Genomic DNA, 20,790 nt, shown 5'->3' with positions numbered 1-20,790 from the left:
ACAATATCCAGGAGAGTCACTGCAGGATCACGAACTCGAAATGTATAGCTAGCTTCGAATAAGATTGCGCAGATATTAATTGATGTGCCAATGACGTGCACGCCTGCACGGGCTAATTAGACGTAATCGCCTGATGTAGAGGACAAACTGCTGAGAGGGAGCTATGTGCCTGTCTGATAGCAATTCTCGATAATAGCTTCGTCCACAAGTGCATGGCATCTGGCACGCTTGTGTCCCAAGAGTCGACAAGAAGTGTCAATGTTTGAAAACGTTTTGATTGATTTCTTTTTATAATTCCATGCGAATAAAAGGAACTAAAATTTTTGCTTTGCATGTCAACTTATCCGTGTTTCAGCAATCTTCAATGAAAATAATCCAAAATGTCGCGAAAATAAATCTCACTATATCCTGTCACGCATTTTCAACTGTTTCGCAAAAAAAAACTACTCGCTATAGTTCGCTTTCGTCTTGATTGGAGTTGAGATATTTCAGGATTATTTAGGAAATCTTTAGAAGGTTTGGTAAACAATTCTGAAATTCAAATGGCTTTTAATTAACCGGTTTTGAACAAAATTTCCATCATGCAGATTCATTAAATTAAGACATGAAAGCTGTTAAATATTTTGCTGAAGCAGTCTTGCTAAATTGAGAGTTAGATGATCAATAAAATTAAAATCGCAGAAATAGCGCTTATTTTATGATCAAAATCAAAGTTAAAATAATTTGAAATTTATATTTACAGACATTATATTTCTTTTAGAATTTGATACGCGAAAGCAAAGTGTTCACTTGCAGGTACTGTCGAACAGATCATTCGTCTGACCGGTCTAACGAGTCCCTTTGTGCAAAAGCCTTGCTCTGCGACGCATATGCAGTCGTTCAATCTGAGTTGCAATCAAATTTGAGTTAGGCGCAGCCAACATGGCCCCTTCCAGCATTAAAAGTGAATTTTTTTTATTGAAACAACACACTAAACTAGTGGAGATTGTGATTTTGTTAAATAAAATAACAATGAAATTCTCTTGACCAAGAACAAAGCGAATGTGCAGGCATAAAATGCAGAATTTAATATATTGTAAGTTATTTTTAATTGGTTTTCGAATGGTACAGCAACATACTTCCTTTGTGACAAACATTCTGTCAGATTACCAGAGCATGTTTTTTTAACTCGTATTTTTTGAGTTGCTTTTGTATGAAGCTTCGAATTTTATCTTTTATATTTTAAAAGTTCACAGAGTGGAATATAACTATATTTATCGCCCAAAACACATGGGAATTTTGTTGAATGCACAAGTATATTCAATTGAACTGTTAAGCGTCCATTATTGCAAAGTGTTTAAAGAAATTATGTCATGTATATTACCTCCTATCTCTATTGCTGTGTTACTGTGTTGATTTGAATTTGAAATAAATACAAACATTATTGAATGTCAACATTGAAAGTTATTTGAAAGTTATCCAACTCTGAAACAAAATAAATTAAAACGCAGAGGCTACTATTCTCATAAGGGGCACAGTAAAAGTGCCCTTTACTAACATATAGCAAAACAATATAATACAAAGAATTCAAAGTGTTGTAGAAATTAATGAAAAATGTGTAGGTTCAAATATCATCAAAAATTATTTTGAATATTTTTAAAAAAATTGTGATTACAATAAAATGTTACGGGGATTTTTATCTTCCATGTTTACCTTTTCAGAAAGCATGTGGAGTATAAGCTAATTTCAATTAATTTTAAATTGGCCAGCTTATCGCAAAACTTTGCTCTATTTAATAATTTAGGGATGCCTGCTATTGGAGGTACAATAGCTGGCATCCCTAAATTATTAAATAGATCACAAGTCGGTCTTGTCGTCGTTCTTCTCACGGCTCAAAAATGTGTGGTCGTTTTGGCGCATCGGTATGCATTATTGGAGGGCCGGGCATTCCAATCGTAAAGCAGCTGGAATTGCGTGTAGAGAAGTCAAATATTAAGCGAGTTGAACTGGCTGATAAGACGTACAATGAGGTGACGGGTAGTGTTGATTTACCTATTATGCTGGACAATAAATCTTTTAATTAAAATAAATCACTCGTCTGTTTGAATAATTTACGTGTTGATTTCGTCAAATGCCAATTAATCAATACAACGTTATAAGCTGATTCAATTACACCATTTAGTCGTCGTCATCATAATTCCCAGCAAATATAAATTACCAGATATGAACCTGATAAATGAATGCTGACTATATATAATGACAGCTTATATATAGGTGTATTCTAAATTAGCTCTGCATGCAATTATTATGTGTATTTTTAATTGAACATTATGAGTGTTGAATTTGCAGAATCCACAGTTCAGTCAGACACGAGAGATGAGAGATGATGTTGGGTTTCATATTAATCTCAGACACTATTAACAATCTGATTTAATCACTATGCTGCATGATGCATGACTTTTAAATCTCAAAACATTTTGACATTTTAACGATTTCAACTAACAAATTTGTGGTCTATCTGCTATTAGTAAAGTGTAAATTTGGTCACATATTTTGTTGAAAGAAGGAACTCTTACCCACAGCTTTAATTCTTCAAAACATTTAAAAATTATTTCTTACATACTATTTTTGTGTTCCTCGCACGCAATCCTAATCACACACAGCACTTTTATTTTGGTGTTGACCATCAAAAAGGAAAGCTCGAATTAACCTCAAACAATGAAATTGAATATAGTTGCTATGAAGAGACGAATGATGCATTTTATTATACAACACATAATTGCAACTTTAAAATATCGTTTCAGTTTGTTGGTTTAAAAAGAAGGAATATAATAGTCCCTTTTGTTTTTTAGCGCACTGTGGGGGACTCACACTTTCCGCTCACTCACACTTCTCGCTCTGATGGGAAGATTCAATGTTAATCCCTATCCTAGCGAGAAGTGTGAGTTGGGCGAAAATGGTGAGTCTGCCATATACCCATTTTGTGTAATATGTAGTGTAAAGCACGGATTTTGGACTTACATTCACAGCAAATTCAAAAATGCAAACGGCCTGTCAGCTGAATCATCAGTCTACATAAATCGAACAAATATTGTGTGTATTTACAGTTAGGAAAGCATTTTCAACTTGCACGAGGAAAAGTTTATATTCAAAATATATTTCTTATGCATTATATATACTCTCAAAATCAACGCTCATTGTTTTTTACCGCTTTTTTGGTCCACAAATTTTTTGCAATGTATGAACGGTATATAGGACAACATGGAGTAATATTCTGGCATTGAATTGCGAAATTACAGCGTTTTAGTAAAACGTAAAACTAAATATAAAATAGTTTGACGTAAGACTTCACAGTATTTGAATTTAGTATATTTGCTTAAATCCAAAATCCAAATTCGTGTTGGCAGAGTAATGACAAAAATAAGTATTCTATAATGGTGATGGTATTCTCTGAATGAACTCGCATACTCACTCATGCTCGCACTATGGAAAAATTACAGTTTTTGCCACCCCTAATTTTATTTATAATAATTATGGGATTCTATAAGAAATAGCGAGATGTTGTGTAACCCGGCAGTAACCTTACCCTATATTAATCATATTAATATACATATCCATAATTATAATGTACACAAAAACCCCCGCTCCAGTTTTTGCTCCGGGCCAAGAATTTTAATAACGTACCCCAAAATAAAAAATACGTCCCCAAATGACTTTATCCCTACGGGAACTTTATAATATATCGACTTGATCGTTGATATGGTTTTATTATAGAAAAAAATGGAAAAATGCTCCAGGTTTAGCCTCCCTCCCGGCTCTCTGTTTCCCGGCTTAAAAGCTTTAGGGATCAATCGGTAGGTGTCTCTAAGAAGCAGGCGCGGCAACGATGGACTAAAATCGCGTGGCGAGGTCCCAGCGCATGCGCCTTTCGTCATGAAGTAGAAGTTAAAAAAGAGATTGCTTTGCCTTATGCCTTGCAGCTTGCGGCACACTACCCGTGGACTCCGTGTTTGTTTATGTATAGTTTTACGTAGGGATTATCGGTTATAATTATTTTCCTGATTACTGTGATGATTAGCGGTGGCCATTAAGTAAAATTGGTAAAAATGCAAGCTGCGCCGTCTTTGGAAAATGTCTACGAAGCCGTTTCGACGCTCTTCAACAACTTGGACAACACGCAAAAGGAGAAGGCCTCGGCATGGCTAGACGAGTTGCAGAAATCGGTTTGCCGCGTCTCTAGCTCACTGTGCATAAAATATAATTTCGTACTCTTGCTCCAGGTTTACGCTTGGAAGATAGCAGACGCGATGCTGCACGAAAAGAAGGACTTAGAGTCGTGCTATTTCGCGGCCCAAACGATGAGAACCAAAGTGCAACTCAACTTCAACGAACTGCCCAGGGAATCGCACGAATCCCTCAGGGACTCTCTGATGGAACACATCAGCCAGGTCTCGGAGCAGACCAATGTTGTCATAGTTACTCAGGTAGACATTGAATCTAACAATATTTTGCAGTATGAATTTTTAATTTGAAGAATTAGTCAATTTATTAATTTAATGGAACATCTGATTTATAGTTATGTTTGGCGATGGCTGATTTGGCGCTGCAAATGACCTCCTGGCAAAATCCGATAGAGGACCTCATTCACAAGTACAGTCAGACCAACATGTGGCCTCTGCTTGAAATCCTCACGGTCTTACCCGAGGAGGTGAACTCCAGATTGCTTAGACTAGGAGCAAACCGCAGAAATGAAGTAACTGCCGAGCTATCAAACCATTCCAAAATTGTCCTAGAGTATTTGGTGCGTATTACTAATTCCACTCTTAACGTCGTCAATTTAAGCTTTCAAATTGCAGAAGGCTTGCCTGGCACAGGGATCGAATAATCACCAATTAAATATAAAAGTATTGAAGTGCTTTACCTCGTGGATATCGATACAAGCCATCACCTTGGCAGACATCCCAGACAATCCGATTGTGTCTCAGGCCTTTACAATTCTGCTTTCACACGAGGTTTTGATTTAACTCTCAAGAAGCCGCCAGATCTTATTTACTAATGTTCCTTAGGCACCATTTAATATGCACGACAGTGCAACCGACTGTATATGTGCCCTCCTGCAACATCTTGAGGACAACAATAACCAACAAGAACTGGAAATGCAAATAGTAGACGCTGTAGTCAGACTAGACAGTAGTTACCATATGACTGTGGCAGAGGAATCAACAGAAAAGTATGTTAATCTAGTTTTTTTAAGCAGGAAAACATTTTTTAAAAATAATTTTTTTTAAATGGCTTTTAACCTCCACTGTTTTAATATCTTGTCTGAATCAAGAACGCAGATTTCATATGCTTTAATAAATGCATCTAATGTTTCAGGTCAATAAATTACTGCCGGATTTTCACTGAATTGTCAGAAGCCATGTTGGACAAAATTATTAGTGGTTCATCAACTGGAAAACCACATTTTGCAATTGGTGTTTTGGATTTGGTCCTGATGTGTGTCGGGCACCATGACTATGAAGTGGCTGAAATTACTTTCAACCTCTGGTACCGCCTCTCTGAGGAGCTCTATGTGAAGAACAAAGAAGATCTGAATGCAGTTTTTTCTCCTTACGTTGAAAGATTGATCGTTGCTCTCTGCCGACACTGCCAAATTGAACCTGATCACGTAAGAATGATTTTTCACCCACCCAAGATAACTTTCTTTAATAATGTCATATTGTAATTAGAAGAGATGGTTTGGAAGTAAGTCAATTTAATTTAATATCTTGCTGATTGCAGGAGGGTTTGATTGCCGATGGAGAAGACTTTTCAGGCTTTCGGTTGAAAGTTTCGGAATTGATTAAAGATGTAGTTTTCATAATTGGCTCATCCCATTGCTTTCGGCAAATGTTTCTTCAGCTGCAGTCACCAGGAATAACGTGGGACGTGACAGAAGCTGCTCTCTATGTCATGCAGTCTGTAGCCAAGAACATACTTCCGTAAGATGCAGTGCACACTAAGAAAACAAGTTCTAATTGCCTTTCAACACACAGAGATGAAAAGGAAGTTGTTCCGAAAGTACTGGAGGCCATTTTAAATATGCCACCTGACGTTCACATCATGGTCAGGCACACAGCTGTCGTTCTATTGGGAGAACTCTGCGAATGGATCGAAAAGAACCATCATACGCTTGGTGAGATCTTCAGACAGGAAATTTGCTCTAAAATAATGTTTTTTGAAACTTAAATTGCCTGAGATTTTCAGCTCTTAATCTTTATTACTCAATTTATATTTTTGAAACATAGGAATGAAATTTCAATTCATTTTCACATCTTAAAATTCCTAAAAATAATTAAATTAATGCTAAATTCCAGAGCCGGTGTTGAACTATCTGCTAGTGTGCTTGCAACACCCCCTACTTGGATCTGCGTCCGCCACTGCGCTACAAAACATTTGCAGCGCTTGCAGAGACCACATGAATGTGCACTTGGGAGGACTGTTGGAAATCGTCCGATCGATGAACAGCTTCAAAATCTCTAATGAGGCAGCTCTTGGGCTTCTAAAGGGAGTGTCCATCATCATTGGCCGCCTTCCTCCCGAGCAAATTGACCCTGCCTTCAGGGAAATATGCAACTGCCAAGTTGCGCCGCTTTGTCAGTTAATTGAGGTAAATACACGGGATAATTACAATAGCTTTCCCTAAATATGTTCAAGCTTTAATTTTTTATGTAGACTATACTAAAATTACTTGTAATATGGCGATAAACTTTTTCAAACAATCCTTGGATATAAAATTGGGGCTATTTTTAAATTAACAGAACCTAAGGGTTTTCTTGATTTAATTTTTTCACTATTAACGATTTTATTGCAAGAACAGACCAAAAAAAAATTAAATTTATACCTAATGAATGGCTCTGCGTGGAAAATTACCTCAGGATGGTCAGTTAGTTTAAATTGCCGCTCTCGCCTCTGCGCACAATTTCCTCACAGTTATCTAGTAGTGAAAATTCTTTGAAGTTCTTGAATAAGAAGACATCTCAGGATTCTCAGGCTCTTAGCCTTAAAATCCTCTCTTGGTAGGGCAGCATTTCGCAGCTGTTAGGGTACAAGTGAATTTTCTTTTCTTTCATCAACTCCCATGCTAGAAAAGCATAAAATCTCTCTTTAAAATTACCTTTTATTGTAACGGATAGTATTTTTGAGCTTGTTAATTTTTGTGAGGGAAGGTTGAATCATATAGGGAGGGTGAGTGGCAGACTCAAGATTTTGTCTCTTGTATCCTCTTTTCAATGTTACTTAGCAATGAGTAAGCCAGAAGTTTTCGACATTCACTGAATCAAAATTTTCTGCAGCTAACACTAAAGCTAATAACTAAATTACTGCTTATGAGGCCTGCGGGCTCGAAACAGCGACTGAACAATATTACGTGTTTTTTAAATATAATTTTCCCTACTAGCTGACCATCATCAATTAATTTTCCGCGCAGAGTTTAGCCATGCAGTCTATTTTTATTTCAACAAATAACCTATATGTGTATTTCTATATCTCAAAAACTGAGTTTTCCTGTCCTTTTAGACAGGATTTTCGTAAGTTGTTTTAGCTAGGAGTGTTTTCTTTTCTCGCATGCTTTTTTAATTTCACTGACTAATGTTTGTATTTGAACAACTGTGTGATTAATCAATAATACTAAAAGTATTTCTACTTTCATTAACAAAAATTTGGTTATTTGCAGGGAGATGGTAAAATTGAAAAGGGCACACCAAGTGATCCAGTTTTGTGGCTTGACAGGCTAAGTGCCATTTTCAGGCACACAAACCCTCTGATCGAGAGCACAAATTCAGTGCATCCCTGTCTCAAAGTCATCTCAGAAGTGTTCCCAGTTCTTTCCAAAGCGCTAGAGAAGTATCAGGACAGAATGAGCATCATGGAAAGGTGCGCTAGATGCCTTCGGTTCGCCATCAGATGCGTGGGAAAGCAAGCAGGCAGTTTTTTGGAGCCGCTCGTTAAACAGGTGTGTTTGTCAAAATTCTTCGCAATTTGTTCCTAATCAACGGAAAAATGGCTTTAGATTGTGTCCCTGTACGCGGTTCACAAGCATAGCTGTTTCCTCTATTTGGGGAGTATTCTGGTTGATGAGTATGCAACTGAAGCAGGATGCATCCAGGGCTTGCTGGGGATGCTTCAAGCCTTCATTGGGCCTGCTTTTGAGATTATGCAGTCACCAAGCGGACTGAAAAACAACCCTGACACGGTCGACGATTTTTTCAGACTTTGTAACAGGTACATTTTAAAAATGAAATATCTCTTGCTGCGTGATAACATGATTTTCAATCTAATGTTGCTTCACACACTTCAATGGTATAATTACCTACATGCTGCCACAATTTTAAGATTAGAATATGACACTTTTCTTACCCAACTTGATTTGTGTAGTCTGGCGTGATGTGGCGTCAGTTTTCTAAATTTTACGATTCAATAATTTAAGTGATTAGCGGAGCCTAGGAGCATAATTTTTTTGTTATTTCGTAGAATTTGTCCAAATGATAATACTTGTTGAGAAGAATTGATTGATGGGTAATTTTTGACATTACCAAAATACTATCCATAATATGAGTTTGTTGTGGGCTCTGTGTCTTTTAAAATAAGTCATATTTGTTGAGCTAAAAACATCACAATACATATTTTGAGAGCTGATGATATTTTCTTTCTTTTTTCCGTGTTAGCCAAAATGCTAATTCAGTGCTGGCTCCTTCCAAATTACTAAAGTTAATGAAACTAAATAAGAAATTTTGAAAAATATAGGATATCATTTAGAGCAGAAAAGTTTGATAAATGCATTTTACCTGATCCTCATGGAAAATCGAGAGACTTTGCTTGGTGAAAGTTGGCTTGGCCCTCATTGGCAGTGTTGAAGGCATTACCCAAAAAATGCTTTCTAGGTTTTCTTCAATCATTATTACTTGTCACGTCTATTATGAGTCAACCAGCAAAAATAAACTTGATTTGACAAAACAGACTTAAGCATTCAATTTCAGAAGAATGAAATATTAATTTATTCCATCAGAACTCCAAAAAGCTAATAGTAGTTACATTTTTCATACAACTCACTTAATCATGTGAAATTTTTATTCAGTTCAAAACAAGGCTGAGAGAATTCTTTTGCAAAACAACTTCTTGTTATTGTTCTGTTGTCAACTTAACTCTCTTTTGAGTTTCTTGAAGGTTAGATATGCAAATTGTTGATCTTGGTTTCAGATTTTTACAACGCTCACCTGTAGCGTTTCTCCAGTCTGCATTTTTGAATGCTGTTTTACAATGTGCGCTAATGGCCAGCTCTTTAGATCATAAAGACGCAAACTCAACCGTTATGAAATTCTTTCTTGATCTCGTACATTGTGGTCGGAGTGGAGAGGTATGTTTGTTGCACAGCTTCCTAAGGACATACAAGCCTCAGAGTTTGATTTCAGAGCAAGCCAGACTTTGCCGTGAGACAGCAATTGGTGCAAAACATTATGAAGGAAGGTGGACAGCTGCTGGTGCAGAGTCTGCTGCACTCTAGTGTATTTTACCTCCATTCATACATGCTGGGCGGAGTAGCTGAAGTCATTTACGAGATGATGCTTCTGAACAGGGCTGTAAGCTGGCAGCACTTTAATTAAGCAAGCACACAAGCCATTTCCCTTTGTATCGCAGGAGCTTTGCGTGTGGCTGGAAGTCGCTCTGAAGTCGCTGCCACTGACAAACGCTGGAGGCCACGTCAACGCCACTCAACAGCAGCTTGTTGAGTTTCATAAAACTGTGACAAGGTAAGCAGTGTACTGATGAGAATGAATATGCCAATATTATTGAATAAACTAATTGAAGACAAAACTTTTCAAATTGGAAAAATTCCCAAGATGGAAGTGGAATTTTCCCATTTACTTATACTGTCAGGAAGAGTTGTTAAAAAATTATGCAAGGAGATCAATTAAAGATTCAATTGGAGCACTGGTCTGTATTTCAATTGCGGCAAATCCCAAGCCTCGTCAGCAAACCTGGCTATTGAAATACCCACCAGTTCCTCAGTACATGTGTGCATACAGACTGACCATGAATACTTTGTAAGGAATGAGCAATGCCCATTAACACAACCTACCGATTGGATCTGTTTTTGACTCCATTGCAGCGATTTATAAAATTTCTCTTTTCGATGGCAAGTTGCCATCTGTTTCTAAAAAGACAGCAAGGTGGCCTTCAGGTCCTGCTCGCTAGCAGGTTGCTATGTCTTTCACATTCTTAAACGTTCAAGGCAAAATTCCATAACTTCCTGCGTGAACTGGAAAAATTGGAATATTGACATCAATTTAGGTTTATTCATTTTTGAATTAAATAAGGTGGAAGATAACACATATACGATATATATCATTTCTACATTCAGCCATTATGTAATTTGTGGATAACTTCTTATATTAATTAATTTTCTTGTGCAAATTGTAGCTTACTAGCTTGAATAATGTCAATCTTATCGTTCTGTTTGTAGGGCCGAGCACATAAAAGATGTATCTCATGCGCTGAAAGATTTTGCTCATCTGTTTCGCTAAGGACCGTTAACTGCAACATTTTGCTACCACTTATCAATTGGTAAGCGACTTTTTTAACACTTCCAGTTGGCTAAGGACTTATCATATGTAGTGGAAGGAGAAATCAAGAAGCCAATATTTCTCATACAAAAATGTTTTATTTCGAAGACTTCAAAACGTTGTTTTGATCAAATTTGAATGTAAATTCAAGCGTTTGGGGTAATATGTCCATGCAAGTGAACCTTGTGATTGTGCTCTTTAAAGAAATGAAACAATTTTAGCTAAAACAAGGTGTGTCTTTTTTAACATATATCCACGTCAGATGAAAAATATTGCTATTTTATGGGCTTTGCCAGTGAATGGTGAGAGCGACAAATAATAATTTCCCCTCCACACGCAGCGCAGCAACAGCTGCTAGTATTGGGCCTTGCTGGTCTCTACTAGACTGTGTTAGACTGTCCTCCACGTCAGTTTTGTTTTGTTTTGTGAAGTTAACTGTACTCTGTGTGCACTATTTTGCTGTGTCAAGTGTATCTTACATGTCCTACTGTTTCCGGTGAGTAAGAAGGCTTAATTTTTTTTCTTGAGAATTTTTTTATGTTATTTCAAAATCTAGATAAAAATTGGATTATGATGCTAAGTTTCCACAAAATGTTTGAAGCAGTTGCTGTCAATAGCAAAATGGTCATCACAGCGCCCTTGAGAGTTTTTATGCGCCTGTTTGATGAATCACCTATTTCGTAAAATTGTTCAGCGCTTCTGACAGATGACACACAGCCGCCTGAATTTTTATAACTGCCACGCTTTTCCGTTTTGAGCTGTTGTTACATTTTATTTAATGGGTGTTTTGTCTAGACGGCTATCGTTCATTATTTAAATGGAATGTTTAGTCTTAAAAAGTGAAACATAATTTTTTGATCTCTTATCAGAACTGAAAAGTGGGCCCTCTATCTCGAATGTCAGCCATCAAAGTTCATGCCCTCGAATAAGATTGTTTCATATTGAAGGTCGAGATAAAGTGATAAAGCATGGATTGAATACTCAGCACACGCATCAGCAACTTTTACGGTCTAAACTACACTTGTCGTATTTTTTATATTATCTACGTAAACTAGCACACAACCTGATATATATTATCCACCTTTAATTTTTACAGTGGGGGTCGCAGAGATTTATAAAAAAGTTTAAATCGTGTCTGCTGTGTTGTGAAACAGTCAGTATCGTGTTCGCATCATGCTGAATTTATAAAGCTTCTTACAGAAGCGACGCGGAATGTGGTGGCAATATTGAGCTGACCGTCCTCGCATGGTTTGTGAGCCACTCTAATTACTAAATGCGTTGCGACCATCAGATTTCAACACACGCACTTCTGCTGACCAACAGAGAAGCCCAAGCAAAGAGATAAGCATGCTAGGGTGCTCGTAATTAGCGAATGCCGCGTGCGCGTGTGACGAAATATTTTGCTGCATAGTTTCGTAACTAATATATTAACTCCTGGGAGCACGTTGCCTATACAGCTTTTGCAAATAACTGGTGCGCACCTAGCGAGTTAGCTACGAAGAAAATCGTTAAAATTATTGTATCAGGTTGACTTAATTTTGACTTTGATCTTTAGTTAATACCTCTTCAAACTTTTAATGAACAACATGGAAATTATCCTGGAACTTATTTCGAGGTTTTATTGAGTTAAAGCGATAATTTTGATGTTAAATCATCTCTAACTTTATCCTTGCTCCACAAACAACAACTACTGGTTTGCTAATATGCAACTAGATTCTCGCAGTTGCTGCACAGGTTGCCTATCCAACACTTGTCTTGAGCGTCTTTGTCTTTAATGGGTACCAAAAATGTTGTTTTAAGTAAATTAAAAATTTTTATTTTGAAATATTCCCGTGGCATCGTCTAAACACTTTCTTGTCGGTTACTAGTGCTGCACAAACCACGAGAAAATCACTGCTGGCTGCCATTCATACGCTTCTGGGAGCTATTTATTCACAGGTGCTAAAACCAGTGTGTGCTCGCGTCGTTCTACTGACAGCTCGAATCCCAAAAAAGAATAAAGCCCCGGATTTTACGTCCCACCTTATTCTCCCCTTTTCCCCGTCGACCTGACCTAATCGAATCCCTCGGCGACCATGCGAGGCATAAAAGTGTCCCGCCCTGAACGCTGCTGCGGCAGGAATAAAAAAATATTTGCATCCCCCGCTAAAGCAACGTTTGCGAGTGGCTGTGTAGAAATTAATACTCATTGTCGTTGGGCCTCGAGGTAGATTTTTCATGTGGGCCCACGGGCAAACGTCGGCCACATTCTTTCTTTGCGTCATTCAACCGCGGCAATAAAAATGGTCTGCCCGGTCTTGTGTGCGTAACACAAGGTAGAAAAGAGAAATGGGAAGCTGCTCCGCTCCTCTCGTGTATGAAATACATGATATGCGGTCGCACAAAAGGGACCGCGCCGTCTCGTGCCGAGCTAGTATATTTTAATATCATGTGGCGATGGCAATGTTTTGTTGTGTGGCGATGCAAAAGTGGCGTTTCTTAGCAGCGCAGATCGATCTGCCGAAAGGATGGCTTCGAGGGGAGGCGCCTACCTGACTGTCGCCAAGAAACACCCCCGGCCGGCGGTCTTCCCTACTCCACTGCACCCCCTGCCCCGCTCGCACCTATTGTCGGTGGGTCGCGTGCAATGAGTCGCAGCTTAATTAAGACTGATTGCGACACGAAGAACAAAGAGCAGCTCGCGTCTCGAGAAGCCTCGCCGCCTACCGGCTGATTACTTGGGTGCATCCTATTTATTTGTAAGATTTATTAGCGTTATTTTCAGTTTTCAAAGGGCACGCGCGACTGATTAAGCCCTTTTGCCTCTTTGTAAACGCAGAACAAACAGTCGTTACGATGAAAATTCTGTTGCTATGATTTCCTGGAAAACAGTCTGGTTTGCTTTGCCTTTCATTATTTCAGATAAGTTTGAAACTTTTGTTGACATATACATCATACCTGCGCTGTCCTTTGCAGCAGAATTAATTTGAAATTTTACGCTCATTTGTGCGTAAGTTTAAGGTTCTGAAAATAATCATGCTGTTCGTGCCAATGGATCCAGCCAGACTAATTAAATTCCTCTCCATCCTCAAATGGTACTTCTATTCACGTTCGCCGTTACCATGGACGCAGACGGATTTATCAGAACACGCATGAACAACATTTAATGTGGATGCCAATTCGTTGTGGTAGCGACTATTGACTCTAATTACGCTTGGTAGCGAGCGCAGAATGACTGGTAATTACAATACCTCCGCAATTTTTACCTCTAACTGCACAGAAATCGATTTTACAGGAGCAACAAAAAACCGGTTTATTAATATCCTCTTTAAGTTGGACAAATAATATTTTGGTATTATGAATCTACATTATCATCCGGTTATTTTCATGTGTCTTACCGATTATCTATTGGCCCGTTTCTGTTGCCTATTCTCACTCAAACATGGCAACATCTGTGGCAGCTTTATTTTTTAATTCGTTACCGCGTAATAATGTAGACTTCCACGCACGAATTTTAGTTGTAATGAACAATAATGTCGTGGAATATTATTTGAGGGATAAAGGACCTACTGTGATGGTGAATTATCAAGCCCTCAGGTTCGATAAGTGACGACGCATTTGCCAAAATTTCGTTCATTAAAAGACTTACCAAAACAGCTCTTCTTGAGTCACAAAAAAAATACCTGAACACTTAACTGAGTCCACACTATATGTATTTATGCTCAGAAAAAAATATTTCAGTTTTCAAAACATTCCAAGGAAGTATTTTTTCGATTTTATATATTATATATGTTCCTAATTAGTGCGTTAAAATTATTTTCCATTCTTTCATATTTTTCTAATTGTTTCATTCAAAAATTTTCAATTATGGAGGACTCAGTATGATCGACAAAATGGCTTTCCAAAATTTGCGGGTTTTACGGGCCTTCAAATGTCAAAATATGGGAATTTTGAGCACTTCATAACTTTGCTCAGGGTGGTTCTAGAACAAAAATTTAAAAACCCGTAAGCTCGTCTCAACAAGGCAAACAACTTTTATATTGATCTCAATGTGGTAGGTCAAAGGTCAAGGTCATAAAAATTTATTTTTTTATTTTGAACTCTAATTTGAAAATGAAAAATATCAAGTTTTTTACTTCCTTCATAGCCATTTTTTAGAGCACAAAAAAATAGACTAGAAACATTAAAATTTGGAATGGCAATTTGCCTCATTTTTTAATAAAAAATGAAAACTTCGAAAAATCTTGTTTTTCGAGGTTGCTAAAAATCGTTGATCGACTAAATCTCGACTTGTAATCATCCGATTTTGAAAAACCGCATACCGTTAGACTCGTCTTGACATCCCCAAGTGCACTAAAGGGGTATGGGACCCACCAACCCCCTACCCCCTTTTAATCCCCTCAATAACGGGAAATTTAGCATTTTTTGTCCGTTTCAACACCTTAGCACGACGTTGACGAGTAATTGTCTTCTTCAAACCAATTCAGTTACTTAGTTACATTAAAGACGAGTCAAACGGTACTTAATTTTTGTTAATAGTACCACTACAATCCGAGATTCGGGTGCACAAAGATTTTTATTCTAATCGCGATGCAATAAAATTCTGGATGAGCACCAAATCTCGAATGCTGCACTAAAAATCTCGTCGCAATTATAAAATAAACAGCACACCACTCAACATGCCCTGACATCCCTTTCGGGATTACAGGGTGCTATCCCATTCAACCCCTAATACACACCCCATCCCAAGCGCGTTTATTTTTGTATCCATTTTTGTTCGGAAAATTGTAATTTAACCACTTCCGAGACACTGACAACAGAAATGGAGACCCCAAATATCCATATTTGGCTTCTAGCTTCCCAGAACCATCAACCCATTTAGTGCAGAATTCGAGATTTCGTGCTCATCAAGCATTATATTACATCCGCCTCGATTAAAAAAACTTTGTGCACCCGAATCTCAGGTTGTGGTGGTCCTATTTACAAAAAATAAGTTCCATTTGACTCGTCTTTGAGTGAACTAAGTAACTGAATTGGTTTGAAGAAGACAATTACTCGTCAACGTCGTGCTAAGGTGTTGAAACGGACGAAAAATTCTAAATTTTACGTTATTAAGGGGGTTAAAAAAGGGGTTGGGGTTGGTAGATTCCATACCCCTTTAGTGCACTTGGGGACGTCGAGACGAGTCTAACGGTATGTGGTTTTTCAAAATCGGATGATTAGAAGTCGAGATTTAGTTGATCATCGTTTTTTACCAACCTCGAAAAACAAGGTTTTTTGAAGTTTTCATTTTTTATTAAAAAATGAGGCAAAGTGCCATTCCAAATTTTAACATTCCAAACTTAATTTTTTGTGTTCTACATAATGGCTACGAAAAAAAATAAAAAATTTCAATATATTCATTTTCAAATTTGAGTTTAAATAAAAAAAATCAAATTTTATGTCCTTGACCTTTGACCTACCACTTTGAGGTCAACATAAAGTTGTTTGCCTTGTTGAGTCGAGTTATACGGTTTTTTAATTTTCGTTCTATGACTACCCTGAGCAAAGTTATGAAGTAGTCAAAATTCCCAGATTTTTTTACATTTGAACGCCCGCAAAACCCGCAAAAATTGGAAAGTCAGAGTTTTCTCAACTGTTTTGTAGTTAGGGCAAAGTTCACGCAACAAAATTTTCATTAAAATCCATCAACAACAATTTGCTGTGTTCAAGAGATTTTGGCTCAATAATTATATATTTTGCAACTCAGCACAGAGTGTGCATGAACGTCGGGAACGAAATAGATGGTTTTTTTTATCTAATTGTAAACAAAAGTAATGATTCTGGATGAAGTATTGCCTTTTTAGTCCAAGAAATTAATTGGTCGTGACATTTCTCTATACTACTACACTATAGGGCAGATTGGGTAGAAATAATTGCAAGTATTACACTAGATGGCATAAAAATCTTGCTTCCCATCATCAAAACGATGTAAAATTTTGCTATGTTGTGTATAATGGATCAAAAATTCAAAATTCGCGCGAAAATGTCTTTGGTAGCGAAGTGCAATTAGAGGTAAAAATTGCGGAGGTATTGTAATTACCAGTCATTCTGCGCTCGCTACCAAGCGTAATTAGAGTCAATAGTCGCTACCACAGCGAATTGTAAAATTGTTGGCAGGTCAATTAAAATCGCATAAGTGCAAAACGTTAAATCGCTGTGTTGCTGAAAGGGCAAAATACCTCAAATAGAACAGGCTAAATTCGGCTCAGCCAGACAGGTTTCTGTTGTCCCGGCCATGTTGACAAACGAAATTTCACAATAGGCACGCGTGTTTTGGTGTAGCGAATTTTTCAAAACGCTTGATGATTAAGTGAGGAAACGGCAGTTCGTTAATAATGCCCTGGGGGCAACTAAATCAAATCAATATTCCAATTAGTTGTGTTGCAGCTAGCGCGCGAGAGCGACACCGCGCCATCCGCCTCTCGCAGTAATATCAATAAACAGGCGCAGTCGGCGAATTCGCAGCTTGTTACTGATAACAACGGGTGGCTAACAAACAAAAGTGCTGCTGCTAAACGAGCCAACATGAAAACGGCCGCCTGTCGAAAAGGATGTTTAATTAATTGATACATGCCAGTTCGTCTCTGCGCTTGTTAATTGCAACTCTATTGAGAGAGACAAAGAACATTCCGCTCGATCTCGATTCTCTGCGCGCAATTAATTACTGCACTGACATTGTCAACTCCAACTACAAATCTGTAATTGAATGCTATATTTGGCTTTAATGGGGGCTCTAGCCGAGCCGATAGAGGTCGTCTGCCAGGACGTTGGGGGAGCCACGCGCGTTTTGCACAATCATTTTTCCGATTTCGCAGCGGCAGCTCACATTTCTCATCATCCCGGCCGCTCACAATCAGATCCGCAGCCTCCCATTTCACTATGCGCTCTTATTTCAAGTAAATCAATTTCAACGTAATCCAATCTTGACACTCGGATAACCAAACCTCAGGTTTCACCATCTTCACATCGACTGGCAAAAGTTAAAAAGTCATTTTGGAATATTTCATCACCAACGCCTAAATAGCATTATATATTTTATAAAATGCCATTTTTCTATTGGGTTCGACCAAATTAAATCTTATCGGTGCAGAATTTGTGTTTGATTTTTTCCATTATAAATGGCACAATTTTATTTTAAGCCCATTAAAGCATATCTATCTTCTTTTCTTTAATTGGTTATTCCAGTTGTTAGGCCTTTTATTCAGATGATGGAGAGCAGGAACGACTGATTCGGTGTTTGTAATCTCCCCCTGTTAGTTTAGTATCATGTCCATATGAAGTTCGAAATATATTTTCAATCTTTTGTATCTATTATAAAAATTAATCAGAAAAATATTGAGTACCACTTTCTTTGACGTATTATTCGTTCATTAATTTTATTCCGGGGGTAATTCATATGGTATATCTAATATATATTATTCTTACATAGAACGACCTCTGCATGGCAATTCTGTTTTTAAGCTTTCTTGGAAAATGACGAGTATACACCGAAGGCTTTTATGAGCTTTTCTGGGATACACGTCCACATTTTCATTTTCTGAGAGGCATAATGGGTCTAATCTCGTTCTTCCGCCTCACCTGTGCACGTTGTTGCTGGCTAGGCTGCCGCAGCAAGCGCGTATTGTGTGGTGCTGCGCGTTCTTTTTTATTTGTATGCCGTCGCCATGAATTTAGATTATATTAGCTCATTGTGTATTGAAGTTTGGGCAAAGTAATGCACCGCTGGGAAATAAAAATAGTGGAAATAATGCCTGCAGCCTACCGGCTTTATGTACCATCGAGCGGAGCGGGAAGTAGCCTCTCCGGGGCCACTATCACTTTTTCAGGGAAATACCTTATGGCGGAAAAATATTAGAGAGCAGCGAGCATACCGCGCCGAGGCTTTACGACCGTTACTGGTTTTCACTTATTAATGCAATATAGGCGCCACAAAACAGCCTTTGAAACAATTTCGCCATCCCAGAGCCAATTTAGCAATGCAGCATTTTGCTGGGGCAGAGGTACAATTGTGGATTCGGCTTGACGTAATCAAGGTTGAGTGGCAATAATTTATCAATAAATTAGGTCCTCAGACTTCAGAGGAAAGACCGTGTGTGAAAATTGGTTCTTGTGTCTTTGATGATGCCGTGTTTTCTGATGAGAGGTGTAAAATTTGAACAAATAGACTTTTTTATAAACATAATAGGTAGATTTGGGATGAAAAATTGGAAAAAATTATATCAATGCAGAAAATTGCGCAACAAATCAATGAAGCATTATAGGAATAAGATTCAAACTGAAACAACAAATTTTCAGAAGTCAAAGAATGTTAAATCATTTTATTCATAAATTATCATATGTCATCTCTTTTCCTAAGTGCTTTGAACTGCAGCTTCTTTACTCTTCTCTCACTTTAATTCGGAATTTCCTCTTAACCTTTAGGGGCGGTAAACACTCACGGTCCAGGCCAGAGGAATATCCCTGTAGGACGTTGTATAAGAGTCTAGCTTAAAGCCTGCAAGGGGTCGGATTGGTTGCAGAATACCTCTTGTTGGCTGAGGAAGCGCATCTTAAGTAGTGGCGTCCTGTCGGGCGCACCTGAAAATTCCCACTCCAATAAATTTGAAATCTAGCAACTATAGTTGGATTTATTGTCCCTAAGAAAATAACAAATCAAATCCTCCAGGAGACGTATTGAACAGATTCTACAAAGCTCTTCTATTAATAACATGTATTTTAATTTAGGATGTAATTATGAAAACGGCATGTAAGAGATTAGTTAATTGTTAATTAATTACTAACAATGATTTATTTTTATTGGTCAATGAGTCAAATTTATTTGTCACTTCCATGGTTATAAAGTACTTGAAAAAGGTTAAAATGCTAAATAATTTACAATTGTCGGATCCTTTAATCTCTACTATATCCATTAAGTATCGGCATTTTAAAGTGCAGCATTTTTGCCATATTTTATTTGAAAATAAATAGTTGTCTTCTGTTTGTTCAAATTATGTAATTGGGATGCACCCTCGATCCATTGAATCCGACTGTTTGTTTAAAATTAGCAACCTTTGGGATAACAGTTTGAACTTTGATCACGTATATATTGGCTTGCGCTTACGAGATAAGTTCTTAATAATTGTCATGAACCGTCTAAAGCTGAAAGTTAAGACATTTTTTCCTCGCTCAAAAGTTCTTAACATTTATCGGTAGAGTTGGATACCTTTTTTTCGTGAGGAAAACGTGCAGAACTCAAAGAGCATGTATATACCTCGTCCGTGATCTTCTCCCTGCACTATTCGTTAGCCAACATATACCGCGGTTGACGCCGAGTCCACTCAATGCTCGAAGTTATAGAAGATTTTTTAACAAACTGAGAGAGAGGGCACTTGACGCCACCACCAAGTCGAGTGTCAAGAGAGAACAGCAGCAAATGTGTCGCAAAAATCCGATAATCCCGGCCGCAATTATGGATTTTCTCCTTAGCATTTGGTGTGTGTGTGTGTTATGCGCGACTTCGTAACTTGCCTGCGGGTTGCGAACTGCTCGTCTCACGTACCCTTGAAGATATGCCGCCACCCGCTTTCCTTCCTTCCTTCATTATCCCCGAGCAAAGTCTCTCTGATTATACACATTATGGGAGAGCGCGCAGCTAAGACTAAAACCCCGCGCGCAACCATTTCTCTTTATGCTTCATTATTGCAAAAGGCGCCTCCGCTTTCGTCTGGTTGCGTATCAAAAGTCAGCATCTTTTAACTTTTCTCATCTCATTATTCTGTATTTGTTTTGGCACAAAGGCTGACGAGGAATCGGCTCCGGCTAAAAGCGCCATCAAGCAAAAGCCAGCACTGCTCATCCGCGCGGCTTACTTACTAACTCACTCACTCATTTGTCTTTTAATTGCGGTGAAAATCCCGCCGACTCGGCGGCTGCAATTAAAATTCCCCGGCTCTCCCTGCAAATAACTATCTCTGCGGCTGGCTGGCTGCTGGCTATCTCTGTGTGGGCGTGTGCGTATTGCAACTTTCCGACTGCCGGTCGCATTAAAGGGCAAGATCGCGCGATTTGCATTTTAATGGCAGCCAAAGGCGGCGGCGGCTGTTTGGGTCTTTTGACGGCTCTGTTTGTTTGGGAGCTTCAGCGCAGCTGCCATCGAGACAAGAGGCGTGTTTTACCCCATGCTATTGTGTGCACTTATGTTTTTCCTGCA

General features: G+C 38.2%; 2 protein-coding genes across 13 annotated transcripts in view; both read left to right on the top strand.

Annotated features, from left to right (window-relative positions):
* The first annotated feature begins 3,887 nt into the window (after window positions 1-3,887).
* Window positions 3,888-10,810, top strand: Tnpo-SR (transportin 3). Of its 2 annotated transcripts, XM_065483988.1 has the most exons (16): window positions 3,888-3,997; window positions 4,058-4,202; window positions 4,260-4,463; window positions 4,556-4,780; window positions 4,836-4,991; window positions 5,046-5,209; window positions 5,356-5,647; window positions 5,761-5,960; window positions 6,015-6,154; window positions 6,336-6,628; window positions 7,694-7,972; window positions 8,030-8,241; window positions 9,217-9,373; window positions 9,429-9,596; window positions 9,655-9,767; window positions 10,481-10,810. In XM_065483988.1, the coding sequence occupies exons 2-16, from the start codon at window positions 4,086-4,088 to the stop codon at window positions 10,539-10,541; spliced, it is 2,781 nt and encodes a 926-aa protein (XP_065340060.1). In that variant the 5' UTR covers window positions 3,888-3,997; window positions 4,058-4,085; the 3' UTR covers window positions 10,542-10,810. The 2 variants fall into 2 exon arrangements, with proteins under 2 accessions (XP_065340060.1, XP_065339972.1); XM_065483900.1 differs by having other exon boundaries at window positions 3,926-4,202.
* Window positions 10,811-10,944: 134 nt separating this feature from the next.
* The window catches only part of LOC135939593 (CUGBP Elav-like family member 2), a 234,644-nt gene continuing 224,798 nt past the window's right edge, over window positions 10,945-20,790 (top strand). For 5 of the 11 annotated variants that reach the window (XM_065484656.1, XM_065484420.1, XM_065484502.1 and 2 more), the window contains exon 1: window positions 10,945-11,076. In XM_065484656.1, the coding sequence (XP_065340728.1) occupies window positions 11,060-11,076 (17 nt within the window). In that variant the 5' untranslated portion in view covers window positions 10,945-11,059. The remainder of the gene's footprint in view (window positions 11,077-20,790) is intronic. The other 6 variants (XM_065484916.1, XM_065484738.1, XM_065484833.1 and 3 more) reach the window with 2 other exon arrangements.

Source organism: Cloeon dipterum, chromosome 1, assembly GCF_949628265.1.
Source record: "Cloeon dipterum chromosome 1, ieCloDipt1.1, whole genome shotgun sequence".
Classification (NCBI taxonomy): Eukaryota; Metazoa; Arthropoda; class Insecta; order Ephemeroptera; family Baetidae; genus Cloeon; species Cloeon dipterum.
The sequence above is the reverse complement of the archived record's forward strand: the minus strand, read 5'-3'. Positions and strand labels throughout refer to the sequence as shown.